General features: G+C 44.2%; 1 protein-coding gene across 1 annotated transcript in view; it reads left to right on the forward strand.

Moving 5' to 3' along the window:
- The first annotated feature begins 5,345 nt into the window (after positions 1–5,345).
- LOC139530179 (potassium voltage-gated channel subfamily KQT member 1-like) overlaps positions 5,346–15,555 on the forward strand; it is a 243,770-nt gene continuing 233,560 nt past the window's right edge. Inside the window, exon 1 of the mRNA XM_071326349.1 lies at positions 5,346–5,735. Coding sequence (XP_071182450.1) covers positions 5,398–5,735 — 338 coding nt within the window. The 5' untranslated portion in view covers positions 5,346–5,397. The remainder of the gene's footprint in view (positions 5,736–15,555) is intronic.

The following is a 15,555-nucleotide window of genomic DNA, read 5'->3' on the forward strand; positions in this document are numbered from 1 at the left end:
AAGGAGAAGGAGAGGGAGAGAGAGGGGGTAGAACTTGGATAGGATAGACTATGCCTAAAGTCAATGCTAGATGGGTGGTATCTCACCTGAGATGGCAAAATAGCTAACAAAATGGCAACACTGACTATATGCATTGAATCTTTTTATTTATTTTTGCACTGAATCCATGCCCACTCACAGGACAATACACACTCACTCACTCACACACACACACACACACACACACACACACACACACATGCATACTGACTCTACACACGCACACACTCACATACAGTACATTCATCATATACGCTGCTGCTCCTCCGTTTATCATATATCCTGATGCCTAGTCACCTTACCCCTATACAGTGAGGGAAAAAAGTATTTGATCCCCTGCTGATTTTGTACGTTTGCCCACTGACAAAGAAATGATCAGTCTATAATTTTAATGGTAGGTTTATTTGAACAGTGAGAGACAGAATATCAACAAAAAAATCCAGAAAAACGCATGTCAAAAATGTTATGAATTGATTTGCATTTTAATGAGGGAAATAAGTATTTGACCCCTCTGCAAAACATGACTTAGTACTTGGTGGCAAAACCCTTGTTGGCAATCAGAGGTCAGACGTTTCTTGTAGTTGGCCACCAGGTTTGCACACATCTCAGGAGGGATTTTGTCCCACTCCTCTTTGCAGATCTTCTTCAAGTCATTAAGGTTTCGAGGCTGACGTTTGGCAACTCGAACCTTCAGCTCCCTCCACAGATTTTCTATGGGATTAAGGTCTGGAGACTGGCTAGGCCACTCCAGGACCTTAATGTGCTTTTTCTTGAGCCACTCCTTTGTTGCCTTGGCTGTGTGTTTTGGGTCATTGTCATGCTGGAATACCCATCCACGACCCATTTTCAATACCCTGGCTGAGGGAAGGAGGTTTTCACCCAAGATTTGACGGTACATGGCCCCGTCCATCGTCCCTTTGATGCGGTGAAGTTGTCCTGTCCCCTTAGCAGAAAAACACCCCCAAAGCATAATGTTTCCACCTCCATGTTTGACGGTGGGGATGGTTTCTTGGGGTCATAGGCAGCATTCCTCCTCCTCCAAACACGGCAAGTTGAGTTGATGCCAAAGAACTCCATTTTGGTCTCATCTGACCACAACACGTTCACCCAGTTGTCCTCTGAATCATTCAGATGTTCATTGGCAAACTTCAGACGGGCATGTATATGTGCTTTCTTGAGCAGGGGGACCTTGCGGGCGCTGCAGGATTTCAGTCCTTCACAGCATAGTGTGTTACCAATTGTTTTCTTGATGACTATGGTCCCAGCTGCCTTGAGATCATTGACAAGATCCTCCTGTGTAGTTCTGGGCTGATTCCTCGCCGTTCTCATGATCATTGCAACTTCACGAGGTGAGATCTTGCATGGAGCCCCAGGCTGAGGGAGATTGACAGGTCTTTTGTGTTTCTTCCATTTGCGAATAATCACAGAAACTGTTGTCACCTTCTCACCAAGCTGCTTGGCGATGGTCTTGTAGCCCATTCCAGCCTTGTGTAGGTCTACAATCTTGTCCCTGACATCCTTGGAGAGCTCTTTGGTCTTGGCCATGGTGGAGAGTTTGGAATCTGATTGATTGATTGCTTCTGTGGACAGGTATCTTTTATACAGGTAAGAAACTGAGATTAGGAGCACTCCCTTTAAGAGTGTGCTCCTAATCTCCGTTCGTTACCTGTATGAAAGACACCTGGGAGCCAGAAATCTTTTTGATTGAGAAGGGGTCAAATACTTATTTCCCTCATTAAAATGCAAATCAATTTATAACATTTTTGACATGCATTTTTCTGGATATTTTTGTTGTTATTCTGTCTCTCACTGTTCAAATAAACCTACCATTAAAATTATAGACTGATCATTTCTTTGTCAGTGGGCAAACGTACAAAATCAGCAGGGGATCAAATACTTTTTTCCCTCACTGTACATACAGTATCTACCTCTACCATTCCAGTAACATTGCACATTGTAAATATGGTTTTGGCCCTGTAACTGACCCTGTGTATAGCTTACTTACTTTCTCGTGCTCTTCTTATTCCTATTTCTTGTGTGTTTTTGTTCAACTTTACTTTATTTTATAGTACTACGGATATTCATTACTGCATTGTCGGGAAAGAGCTTGCAAGAAAGGCATTTTACTGTACTTGTGCACGTGACAATAAAACTTTAAACTTGAGTCATGTGCTCAGTCTGAGTCCTGAGAGATCTCACAGAGGATTCTGGTCCATTAATGTTGCATGAGGAATTGGATGAGGATAGACACGGGATTACTATTGTAACTATGGACTTGGAGAAGTGTGCCATCTCTATGCATCATCATTACAGCTATCTCCTTTCACATGTGATCTGTGTTTACAACAGCATAACAAGCAGACAATATTCTCACAATGTCCAGACAGGTATTGATGATGCATGTCAAGCAGTCCAAGGTTGAGAGCCATGACACCATCTGAGTTTGGTGACAGATGGCGTGTGAGTGGCACCCTAAGCTCTGTGGATCCACTGACACCACTGAGTAGAAACAATGCATGATACAGTACACAGCCAATGGTACAGACCAGAGGGCACCACACACAAGGTATACAACACACAGAGATGATCACACAAGAGCTTTACCTCTTAGGGCTCGGGGATAAAAGCTGTTCAGGAGCCTGTTGGTGTCAGACTTGTTGCTCCGGTACCGCTTGCCATGTGGAAGCAGAGAGAACAGTCTATGGCTTGGGTGGCTGGGGTCCTTAACAGTTTTCCAGGCCTACCTTTCACACTGCCTGATATAGAGGTCCTGGATGCCAGGAAGCTAGGCCACAGCTTTCCGCACCAGCCTCTGTAGTGCCATGCGATCGAGGGTGGTGCAGTTGCCAGACCAAGTGGTGATGCAGCCAGTCAAGATGCTCACAATGGTGCAGCTGTAGAACATTTTGAGGATTTGAGGGCCCGTGCCTAAATCTTTACAACCTCCTGATGGGAAAGAGCCTTCTTCTTTTTCCCCTTCTTCGTGCCTTCTTCACGACTGTGTGTCTGTGGACCATTTTAAGTCCTTAGTGATTCGGACACAGAAGCACTCGACCCGTTCCACTACAGCCCCGTTGAAGTGGAACGGGTCGTGCTCGCCCCCCCCCGTGTTTCCTGTAGTCCACGATCAGCTCCTTGGTCTTACTGACGTTGAGGGAGGGGTTGTTGTCCTGGCACTAGGACAACAACTTGTGAACAGGCCTACCACTGTTGTGTCGTCAGCAAACTTGATGATGGTGTTGTAGTCGTGTGGCAATGCAGTCGAGGTTCAACAGGGAGGACAGGAGGGGACTAAGCACACACCCCTGTGGAGCCCCCGTGTTGAGGGTCAGCGTGTCGGAGGTAATGTTGCCTACGCCACCACCTGGGGTCGGCCCGTTGGGAAGTCCAGGATCCAGTTTCAGAGGGAGGTGTTCAGTCTTGGGGGGGACTATGGTGTTGAACACTAAGCTGTATTCAATCAACAGCATTCTCACATAGTTATTCCTCTTATCTAGGTGGGTGAGGGCAGTGTGGAGTGCATTTCAGATTGCAGGTACCCTTAGAGTTCTTGTGAACAGGAATGATGGTGGTCACCTTGAGACGTAGGGATAACAGACTGGGACAAGGTTGAAAATGACCGTGAATATGTCTGCCAGCTGTTCTGCGCATGATCTGAGAACACGCCCTGGAATACCGTCCTGCCCTGCGGCCTTGCGAGTATTGACATGATTAAAAACCTTACTCTCATCGGCCTCGGCGAGAGAGATCACCCTGTCCTTTCGGACGGCGGGGGCCCTCATGCATGACTCGGTGTTGTCTTTGTCGAAGCGTACATTAAATGCATTGAGTTTGTCTGGTAGAGAGTCATCGTTGGGCAGATCACAGCTGGGTTTTTCTTTGTAATCCGTAATGGACTGTAGCCCCTGCCTATGTAATAGGATTCCACCTTGTTCCTATATTGTCATTTTGCTTGTTTGACGGCTCTGCAGAGGTCGTAGCAGGACTTAATGTACTTGTTTGTGTCCTCAGCCGTAGCCTTGGGGTTGGCTGTGATGACCCTGTGTGCAGTATCCCTGCTCTTTAGCTTAGCGCCAACCTCCGTGTTAAATCAAGCAGCGAACCTTCACTGTGGGGACAACGTCGGTGATACATTTCCTAATGAAGCAGGTGATGGTAGGGGTTAGCTCCTTGATGCTATCGGCTGAGTCCCAGAACATTTTCCAGTCAGCGCTAGCAAAGCAGTCCTGTAGCATAGCCTCCGATTTGGAGGACCATTTCTCTATGGAACTCGTCACGGGTACTTTGAGCTTCTGCTTGTAGACAGGAAGCAGGAGTATAGAGTCATGATCTGATTTTCTGAAGGGAGGGGACGAGGGAGTCCCCTGTATGCTTGCTTGTGGGTAGAGTAACAGTGGTCTCCTACTTAAGTACAGGCACAAGTCATCAGACTCTTTTAACTAAAGATAGGTTCACTTCACTGCCCTTTGGACAAGAAAATAACATTCTAAGATTGACCTGGAAGTGTTAATGTCTGGTTTCCCATTGTAAATGACAAAAAGCAACGACGCCTATATAGGATGAATACAAGGTAAGAGATGTCATCTGTTAGGCATAGTCTATCATGTCCAAGCTCCTCTACCCCCTATTTCTTCCTCTCCTTCTCTAGCATCATCCAACAGAAAAGTAAAGTGCGCTAACTGGTAGAGGTCAATATATTTTTCTTAAGGAAACCGACCCGTGTCTGAAATGTGATGAACAGATCATGGTCACTAAAGCAGTCAGAAACTAGTAATTTTGGTGGTAGGCTGAAAGGTAACACGTGTTACCCTACTCTGGTCAACAACCCTGGTCCTGGAGAGCTACAGGGTGGGGCTGGCTGCTTTTGTTTCAGTGCAGCACTAACACCCTGTTTCATCTAATCCAGGTCTTGATGATTATTTCATTAGTTGGTGTTAAGGGTTTAAGTGGAACCAAAGCCTGCAAAGTGTCAACAGTCTCAGGACCAGGGTTAGTGGACGTACTACGTTACAGGGTTCAACTGTCACTGTGATCACCCTGACCATTTGATCTAACCACTCTGATGTCATCATCTTCTCTACTGCAGGTCTGGTCACACATGTAGCCTGCCTCTGGGGTGGACGTGCCTTCTTAGCTGTTTATCTCCTCCCACCTGGACCTCAGGTCTGAGCTTTGACCCAGCCTCCTCTTCCTCTGATCAGGGCCGTTCTCTTTGGCAGTATGGGTGAGAAGTGGGGTAGTCCCTTCCAGCTGCTGAACCGCGTGCACAGAGACTGCGATGGTAGTGGTGGAGGATCCAAGACCTTAGAGCCAAAAGGTCATGACACCACCAGCCTCACCAACCCGGGCCCGAGCACCATGGATAGGAGCCAGGGCCTGGGCACCATGGACAGTGCTGCTGCTGCTGACAGTACACACTTCTCTCCTGTTTCACTGGAACTGGACCCCACAGCGGTGAATAATGGATCAGACATTCCCTGCAGCCCGCAGACGGACACAAAGGACCCAGCACTGCAGATCGATAGCCGGCCCACTGCCTGCTGCCCTAACCCTCTTCCTCTCCCTCCAGCTAGCCGGCTGCTCTCCTCCAAGCACTTCCAGAGCCCCTACATTACGAAGACTAGCATGCAGGGGGATGTCTACAACTTCCTAGAGAGACCCACTGGATTGAGATGCTTCCTCTACCACTTCTTGGTGTGAGTACCTCTGCCTTTTCAACCTCTACTGGTCACTTCAACATACCGGTAGCTAAAAGGCTAGACTGCTTCCCTAGATGATTTTCATTTATGAATATAACATGACATATATCCTTATTAATGACATTAACATTTTTGATTTAGAAGTATTCAGAATTAGTGGCTTTCAAATGTTCCCTAAAAATATACCCCCCCCCCAAAAAAATAACAGTGGATTTGTAAAATGTCATTATTAGACCAAAGGTGAGGACACCACAGTTCACCGGACACAAGACTGAATCCAAACATTTAAAATTCACTGTGTTTCCCACTACCATCGCAGTCTCTGTTGATAACGAAATCTGAAAATACTCTGGATACATTCAGTAACATGATGAGAATATTCCTGGAAAATGTGAGGTAGTTGCAACATAAATCAAAAAATGACAAGAGTTTGAGTGACAGGACTAACTGGTGTCTCCAAGGAGCCACACCTCTCCAAAGTGTGTACAGTTCCTAAGTAATTGCAATACACTTTTATGACTTAAAGAAGAGTCTTCAACCATAAGGTGTTTTTTTGAGCTCTCCTAACTGTGCCGTTGAGGAACTAGATCAAGCACACTTGTAGGTTTATTTGGAACACAAACGCCATCACAATATGACTGTTGTTCCATTATAAATCGCAATCTGAGTCAGATGGACTTAATTTGAAAGCTTGTTCTATTGTTACCATGGCTAGCTAAGTTATAAAATGATATTACAGTTTTAGGCTTTTACAATGCAATTCAGCACAACAGATTATAATTTTGGTGTGTGTAGAAAGTGGTCCTGAGTGCATTCAGGTGCATGTGCTTCGGCAAATGTTCTGCACAATAGATAAACATAGGCTCATTGTGTTCAGAACAACCCAGGGTATGATACCATGTCATTTTGTAACTACATAAAACATAGTGATCATAAATGTTGACACAGTATATCACATAAGTTTTATAATATGGAAATGTGAAATGCGTGTTTGGCTTGCTTGTATGACATCAAAACTATTTATTATCTTTGAAAATACATAGAGTCCTCTTAATTTACAGTATTTCCGTCACTCAGGCAACAAAACATTTTCAAGAGTTGCCAAATATTTCGGAGGGATGGGGGCAACTTCTTCAGAAGTTCAGAACGGCTGTCAGTCAAAACCCGTGAAGCGCAGAGCAGAGCATGTTACTGTACAGCCACTACGTTCCAATTTAGGCGTTTATCAGTGCCCAAATATGCAATTTTCAACCCGTATACGTGTACGAGTGTAAATCGCTACTTATAGTTATCGTAGTGGCTGTAAGGAATATGTTCTGATTCCCAGTAACTAAAGGAGAGGTTGTCTGTCACTGTGGCCTGGCTTCTCTGGTTATTTCTCCATGAGACCACAGAGCAGGCAGAAGGATCCTGTCACCCACACCTCTGTTCTTGTCCGACTGCTCTCTTTTCTTACCTACCGTCAACAAATCAACCCTGTTCATGCATGAAACATGGAGCTGCTAGTACTTTTTTATTTGACCTTTTAACTAGGCAAGTCAGTTAAGAACAAATTCTTATTTACAATGACGGCCTACCAGGAAACAGTGGGTTCACGGGCAGAATGACAGATTTTTACCTTGTCAACTCAGGGATTTGATCCAGCAAACTTTTGGGTACTGCCCCAAAGCGCTAACCACTAGACTACCTTACCTTTACCTGGCCAGGGAAACACACTGCACTAGAGGCTGTTTAAAACAGACCAATTTAATACCGTTTGACTAACCCTTAGTCTCAGGTTAGGATTAATCTCTACACAATCTGGACAAGTTAACTGAATGTATGGTTCTTGATTTTTAGTGGAGATCAGGAGGCACCCAAATGAAACATTGATTTGATGACAATTGACTGTCTGATGCAATATTGACCCAATATTGACAACTTCATCTTAAAACAGGGGGAATGGAAGCTTATTGTGTGCTACAGGGAGTGACAGTTGAATGCAAGCTTCACAAAATCCAGCAAAGGATAAGCATCAAACATGTAGAAATCGCTCAGCCCCCAGTCAATTTGACAAGAGATTTGCTGGCCCTAGTCAATTTGACAAGAGACGATCCGTCTTTTGTTGACCAATAAGAAGGCTATACCATTTGTGAGAAAAAATATTGTGAATCACTATCATTTTAAGAAATTACAATGCAAAAATATTACAAACAGCTCGTTTATTCTACAATGTATGTTCTTAACCCTGGGCAGCATGGGCCTGGGAGGCTCACAGGGATATTAGTATCCACAGTCCTCCACCAATTATACATTTAACTCCATCCATACTTCTTGTATTCCCCTTAAAAAATGTTGGCCCATAAATGCACTTTAATTCAAGCTTTAAAACTGAAATGATGTATCTCTGCCTCATGGCAAAATGTGTACAATAGCAGGATTTTTGCTTTAAAGTTGGAACAACAAAAAGTCTCTCTGCAACAAGTGTGCAAAATTAGCTTAAACTGCAACAACAACAAAAAATCTATTTTTTTGCAAAATATGTCCCTTCCCAAGGCCCAAGACTTGGTTCTTCAAGCCATGCTCTGCCATAGTCATAGTAAAACTCCTTGTGTATGCGATTTTTTTTTTTTTATCTCACTCAAATTGTGTTCTGATTATGAGGGGGTCCCTAATGAATCCCTGGCCCCCAAAAGTTTGAGAACCCCACCCCATTATTTCTGCAGACAACTTTGAATCTTAAATCTATCAGGTATGAAGGTAAGACCCAGATGCAGACATGTCAAATTAACAATGGTTTAATATTCCAACAGGGGCAGGCAATAGACAGGTCAAGGCAGGCAGGGGTCAGTAAACCAGAGGTGGAACAACGGTACCGGGCGGCAGGCCGGCTCAGGGTAGGCAGAGTGGTCAGGCAGGAAAAGGGTGACTATTTGAAGAATTTCAAATATAAAATATATTTTGATTTGTTTAACCCTTTTTTTGGTTACTACGTGATTCCATATGTGTTATTTCATAGTGTTGATGGCTTCACTATTATTCTACAATGTAGAAAATAGGAAAAATAACGAAACTCTTGAATGAGTAGGTGTTTGAAAACTTTTGACCGGTAGTGTATATCATTCATATATAAGTCCAAATATGGATATAGCAACTGTACATTGCCCCTTTAAACGATGGATGTTGAATTTGAGGTAAAGCGGTTGCAACCATGTATAAAACATGTACTGTAGCTATAGAAATCTATGATGAATGTTTCCTTCCATAATCCCAGGATATTTAATGGTATGAGGATGGGGAATGAATGGTTGACTCAATAAGTGACTCGGCATGACCATGTGAATGGAAACGGCGTTGAGTCGTCCAGCTCTTGTTTTCCTCCCCTCTCTGTTTGTTGTGTGTGTGTGGCCTGGCCTCTCTGATGATAATCTTCACCAGCAGTAATTGAGGCTATAATGTTCCCCACTCCCACAGAGAGAACCTGAGAACCCCTGGACTCGTACAAAATTAAACCCTTCTGATTCATCCTCGCTGACGCTCCTTTAAGTAACTCTTACTTGTCAATGGGTATTAATGATTCTGCTGGGCCTCCTCTCCGCTCTGCTCCACTCTGCTCCTCTATATCAGGCCATCCAGGAGAGACCGGAGAGGAGAGACAGGAAGGCTACATCAAGGGATGTGTGCAGCAGCCATGACGGGCTAAGTGGCCTGCTCTTCATTACGATGACACAGATAGATAGGCAGAGAGGGTTGAGTGGTTGTGTGCCCGGCTGCCAGCGTTTCCAGCCCTATCCGTCACTCCTCTTATCTGGTTGAGGTCAAAGCCAGAGCCAGGCCAGGGACAGTGTCCCGCTGGGGACTACGTACTTCAATGCCTCAGCCAGAAATGGAGGAGAAACAGACTCAACTCCCGGCAATTACATCTGTCCCTGGGCCACATATGGCCACACGGATATAGACTCACAGGTCCGCACATAATGACGGGCACAAAGCCATGCATACTCTACACACTCTCTGTCTCTCTCTCAGACACACACACATATATACATATAGTCCAGTAGGGAAGAAATCCCTCTGGTTACCCACAGCGTACTGGGACAGGTGTCAATAAAGAGTCTTATGCAATGTCGTGCAGTGCAGTCAGCAGGCACTGCAGGCTCAACATAGAACAGACCAGACACTTCGGATCTCTGATGAATATGTCTCTCTGGTGAATAAGGATCCAGTAGATCTCAGTCTTTCATATGACATTATCTTACACAGGAGATAAGGCATGTGTTACCACAGCCTCACTCGGCCCCTAAAACCGCACGCTCCTTTGATCCGTGGCTTGCCAAGCTTCTCACTCTCTTCAGATCATCAAGGGCACTGGACTGACTAGTCCCTAACTGATTTTATTTCTGAAGGATGTGCATATTCAGGGAATAATCTACCATACACAACTGATACAACCACACACAGCAGATGATAGTTTTTGACCTGCATGAGGTTGTATGAGATTGACTGGCTGTGAACGATGATGCTGTTTATCTTTGATGATCTTTCCATCATCTTCAGCTATAAGTAGATTTATTTCAATTTCTATATATGATGCACAAGATGGGTAAACCAGGATGATTCTTCTGTTGCTGTGGATGCTATGTACTGTATGGGTGATTCAACAGAAGTGATGTAAATTACTTTCCCAAAAAAACAGTTAATTCTCCAGATTTAGGATTTTTTTTTACATCATGATGTGTTTTAATTAAATCCAAGGCAATAACAAACATATTCAGTGCTTTTTATGACATTAAACTCATTGGGCAGGCCGCCTAAAATAATAAAAACATATATACATTTTCGAGATGGAAAAACACTTTCAGTGTTAACTTAAATGACTAAAACCACATCTAAACTATGTAGAAAAGATAATGAACCTATATATATTTTTTGAAAATAATATTTGAGAACTAACAATAAAAACTGGACAGTCGGGGAGAATAAAAAATTCCCAAAACAATGAATTTAGCTATGTTTGAGCAAAATAACACCGCATTAGCAATGGTAAACGTCTAACCACACCCCCTGCCACACCCACCACCTAAGCCCCTTTTTGATTCATGAAAAACCTTGAAATTGTTAAATTAATATAGTACTACAAAGTCATTGTTAATACAACTGTTTATTTTTTTGTAGTTTATTTTTTTAATCCCCTTTTCTCCCCAATTTCATGATTACGATCTTGTCTCAGCGCTGCAACTCCCCAACAGGCCCTGGAGAGGTGAAGGTCGAGTCATGCGTACTCTGAAACATGACCCGCCAAGCCGCGCTTCTTAACACCCGCTTGCTTAACCCGGAAGCCAATGTGTCGGATGAAACACTGTTCAACTGACGACTGAAGTCAGCCTGCAGTCGCCCGGGCCCACCACAAGGAGTTGCTAGAGCATGATGAGCCAAGTAAAGCCCCCCCGGCCAAACCATCCCCAAACATTGTATGCCGCCATATGGGACTCCCGGTCATGGACGGTTGTGACATCGAACCCCAGCCTGTAGTGACGCCGCAACACTGTGATGCAGTGCTTTAGACCGCTGCGCTACGCAGGAGGCCCTATAAACCTATCCCATTGAGGTGGCTATCCTAAACTTCACTTTTTTAAACACGATTATTTCAATAGAACATCTTGAGTTGTTCTATTATTACATTGAAAGATACTGATCTTATTAGTAGTTTTGTTTATTTTTAAACATCTTTCTCAAAAAAATGCTGTCTCCACTTTTTAATGTCACTTACGGACTGCAAAGGGAAACCCAGTTGCGAGCTGCCCTGTTACAGGCTAAATGCCTTTTTATGCTTGCTTCGAGGCAAGCAACACTGAAGCATGCATGAGAGCACCAGCTGTTCCGGATGACTGTGTGATCACTCTCTCCGTAGCCGATGTGAGCAAGACCTTTATCCAGGTCAACATTCACAAGGCCGCGGAGCCAGATGGATTACCAGGACATGTACTCAGAGCATGCGCGGACCAACTGGCAAGTCCAATTTACATACCACCCCAACAGATCCACAGATGATGCAACCTCAATCACACTCCACACTGCCCTTTCCTACCTGGACAAAAAGAACACCTATGTGAAAATGCTTTTCATTGACTACATTTCAGCATTCAACACCATAGTGTCCACAAAGCTCATCACTAAGCTAAGGGCCGTGTGACTAAATACCTCCCTCTGCAACTGGATCCTGGACTTCCTGATGGTCCACCCCCAGGTGGTAAGGGTAGGTAACAATACATCTGCCTTGCTGATCCTCAACACTAAGGCCCCTCAGGGGTGCGTGCTTAGTCCCCTCCTGTACTCCCTGTTCACCCACGACTGCGTGGCCAAACACGACTCCAACACCATCATTAAGTTTGCTGACGACACAACAGTGTTAGGCCTGATCCTCGACAATGATGAGAGCCTATAGGGAGGAGGTCAGAGACCTGGCAGTGTGGTGCCAGGACAACAACCTCTCCCTCAATGTGAGCAAGACAAAGGAGCTGATCGAATATGCCCCCATTCACATCGACAGGGCTGTAGTGGAGCGGGTCGAGAGTTTCAAGTTCCTTGGTGTCCACATCACCAACAAACTATCATGGTCCAAACACACCAAGACAGTCATGAAGAGGGTACTATAACGCGTTTTCCCCCTAAGGAGACTGAAAATATTTGGCATGGGTCCCCAGATCCTCAAAGTTATACAGCTGCACCATCGAGAGCGTCCTAACTGGTTGCATCACCGCCTGGTATGGCAACTGCTCGGCATCTGACCGTAAAGCGCTACAGAGGGTAGTGCGTACGGCCCAGTACATCACTGGGTCCAAGCTTCCTGCCATCCAGGACCTATATACTAGGCAGTGTATGGCCCATAAAATTGTCAAAGACTCCAGTCACCCAAGTCATAGACTATTCTCTCTGCTACCGCACTGCAAGCGGTACCAGAGCACCAAGTATAGGTCCAAAAGGCTCCTTAACAGCATCTACCTCCAAGCCTGCTGAACACTTAATCAAATGGCCACCTGGACTATTTACATTGAAACCCACCCCTTTGTTTTTACACTGCTGCTACTCGTTGTTTATTATCTATGCATAGTCAGTTTACCCCTACCTACATTGAGGTAGGGGTAAACTACCTCGACTAACCTGTACCCCCACACATTGACTCGGTACCGGTACCCCCTGTATATAGCCTCGTTATTGTTATTTTATTTTATTTTTTACTTTAATTTATTTAGTAAATATTTTCTTAACTCTATTTTCTTAAAACTGCATTGTTGGTTAAGGCCTTGTAAGTAAGCATTTCATTGTAACCTGTTGTATTTGGCGCATGTGACATAACATTTGATTTAATTTTGATTTGATTTGAAACGCACACTATAACAGTGTAGAATGAACGTTCCTTAAGCCACACCCCTACAAATATCACCAGGTGAAGAGATTGCACCCTTCTCCAGCATGGCCACATGGTGGAGTAGTCTGTCTGCAAACATTTAGGAGAACATTTTGTGAGCAAGTTGGTAAATCTGAATGTATTTTTAGAAGTTTCACTACCGAACATCTAATATATCAAGAAATATGTAAAGCATGTTTTTGGGACTAAAATATATGTTTACTGGGATGAACATAATTTATGTCCCTAAGAAAAATTGCCAGCAATATGTTAGCTATGGGGATTCTTTAAAGTCCAAAATAAATAAAAATTGTCCAAACCGAAATGGTCACAACCGAAACATTTTACACCATAAAGATATATATATATAGAGGTCTTTGTATCTATGCCATTATGGAGTCTGTGATAGCCTCAATGGCACTGCCCTTGCTATCTCCCATTTTAAAGTAGCATAGGCCATGCTTTACCAACTGAGCTACAGAGGACCAACATGTGGGTAGTGGATAAGTGCACACTTCAGGAATAGTGTAGAGTATTGAGATGCATAGCCAGCAAGGGGGGTGGGGGGGTGGGGGGGGGGGGGTCCAACCCTCCAAGAGTCCAAACATTGACATCTATTTGGCGAAAACATAGATGTCTATAATGTGCTCTACTGTACTGTACTGTTCTCTACAGTAGGGGCGGCAGGTAGCCTTGAAGTTGTACCAGTAACTGTCGCTGGTTCGAATACTGAAGCCGAGAAGGTGAAAAATCTGTTGCTGTGCCCTTGACCAAGGTGTGATGTACAATGGTGACCCTGGCTGTGACCCCACTCCCTGCGTGTGTCTCAAGGGGAGTTAGGATATGGTGACCCTGGCTGTGACCCCACTCCCTGCGTGTGTCTCAAGGGGAGTTAGGATATGGTGACCCTGGCTGTGACCCCACTCCCTGCGTGTGTCTCAAGGGGAGTTAGGATATGGTGACCCTGGCTGTGACCCCACTCCCTGCGTGTGTCTCAAGGGGAGTTAGGATATGGTGACCCTGGCTGTGACCCCACTCCCTGCGTGTGTCTCAAGGGGAGTTAGGATATGGTGACCCTGGCTGTGACCCCACTCCCTGCGTGTGTCTCAGGGGGAGTTAAGATATGGTGACCCTGGCTGTGACCCCACTCCCTGCGTGTGTCTCAAGGGGAGTTAGGATATGGTGACCCTGGCTGTGACCCCACTCCCTGCGTGTGTCTCAAGGGGAGTTAGGATATGGTGACCCTGGCTGTGACCCCACTCCCTGCGTGTGTCTCAAGGGGAGTTAAGATATGGTGACCCTGGCTGTGACCCCACTCCCTGCGTGTGTCTCAGGGGGAGTTAAGATATGGTGACCCTGGCTGTGACCCCACTCCCTGCGTGTGTCTCAAGGGGAGTTAGGATATGGTGACCCCACTCCCTGCGTGTGTCTCAAGGGGAGTTAGGATATGCAATAAACACATTTCCATTACACTTGTGTGTAACAGGACAAATATCAGCACCCCCCAAATAATAAAATACTCTATTGTACTCTACTGTATTCTACTACTGTACATTGTAGTCTACTTTACGCTACTGAAGTCTATTGTACTTGACTGTACTGTGCTCTACTGTACTGTATTGTACTCAAGTTTACTTTACTTGCGTTTCTTACAATTTGAAGGAAGGAAGGGCCCATGGACTCTTGATCTAGTGGTCTTGATCTTGAGACCACTCAAGACCGCATAAATTCAGTCTTTAACTTGTCTGGGTCTGGATCTGGATCTGGGTCTGGATCTGGATCTTGGGACCAATGTCCTGGTGTAAATGTTGGTCTTGGCTCTTGGATATTACCATAGTCTTTGTTTTACAAACCATAGGCCACCCAATTTGAAGAAGACAATGTTCTCTGATCATTGGCTGATCACTCCCAACCCATAGGAATCCCCACCCAGTTGACTACTTTTAAATGTTGGAAGCTCTCAATGGCAATGTCTGTACCAAAACTAATTATTTCCATCAAGAGTCCTCTATTTATCTCTATGATTGACACTTGACACCAAAACGCCTAATATTTTGCCAAAGTAAAGATAGGTAATGTGATAATGTAAACATCAAACAACAATTAATTAGATGCATAAGTAATTAAATCAGTCAATAAGTTTCAGATTCATATAATCAACATTAAACATTTTACAGAGAAAAATAGAGATGCTATTTCTCTAAATTAAATGTCAAGGTTTTGAAAATCAGGTAAAAAAATCATGTTTTTACTATTTTGTTAATTTGGTATACAATTTTAATAAATACAATGAATATGTAATAGAATATTAATCCAAATGATCACTACTGCATGGTTCTCCTTTTGCTGCATCTTTTTCACTATGTTTAATTAGTGACAAATTTTGTGGGGTGGTAAGGAATTCAGGTAAATATTATTTAAATATGCAAT

The sequence above is a fragment of the Salvelinus alpinus genome, chromosome 9 (genome assembly GCF_045679555.1).
Source record: "Salvelinus alpinus chromosome 9, SLU_Salpinus.1, whole genome shotgun sequence".
NCBI lineage: Eukaryota > Metazoa > Chordata > Actinopteri > Salmoniformes > Salmonidae > Salvelinus > Salvelinus alpinus.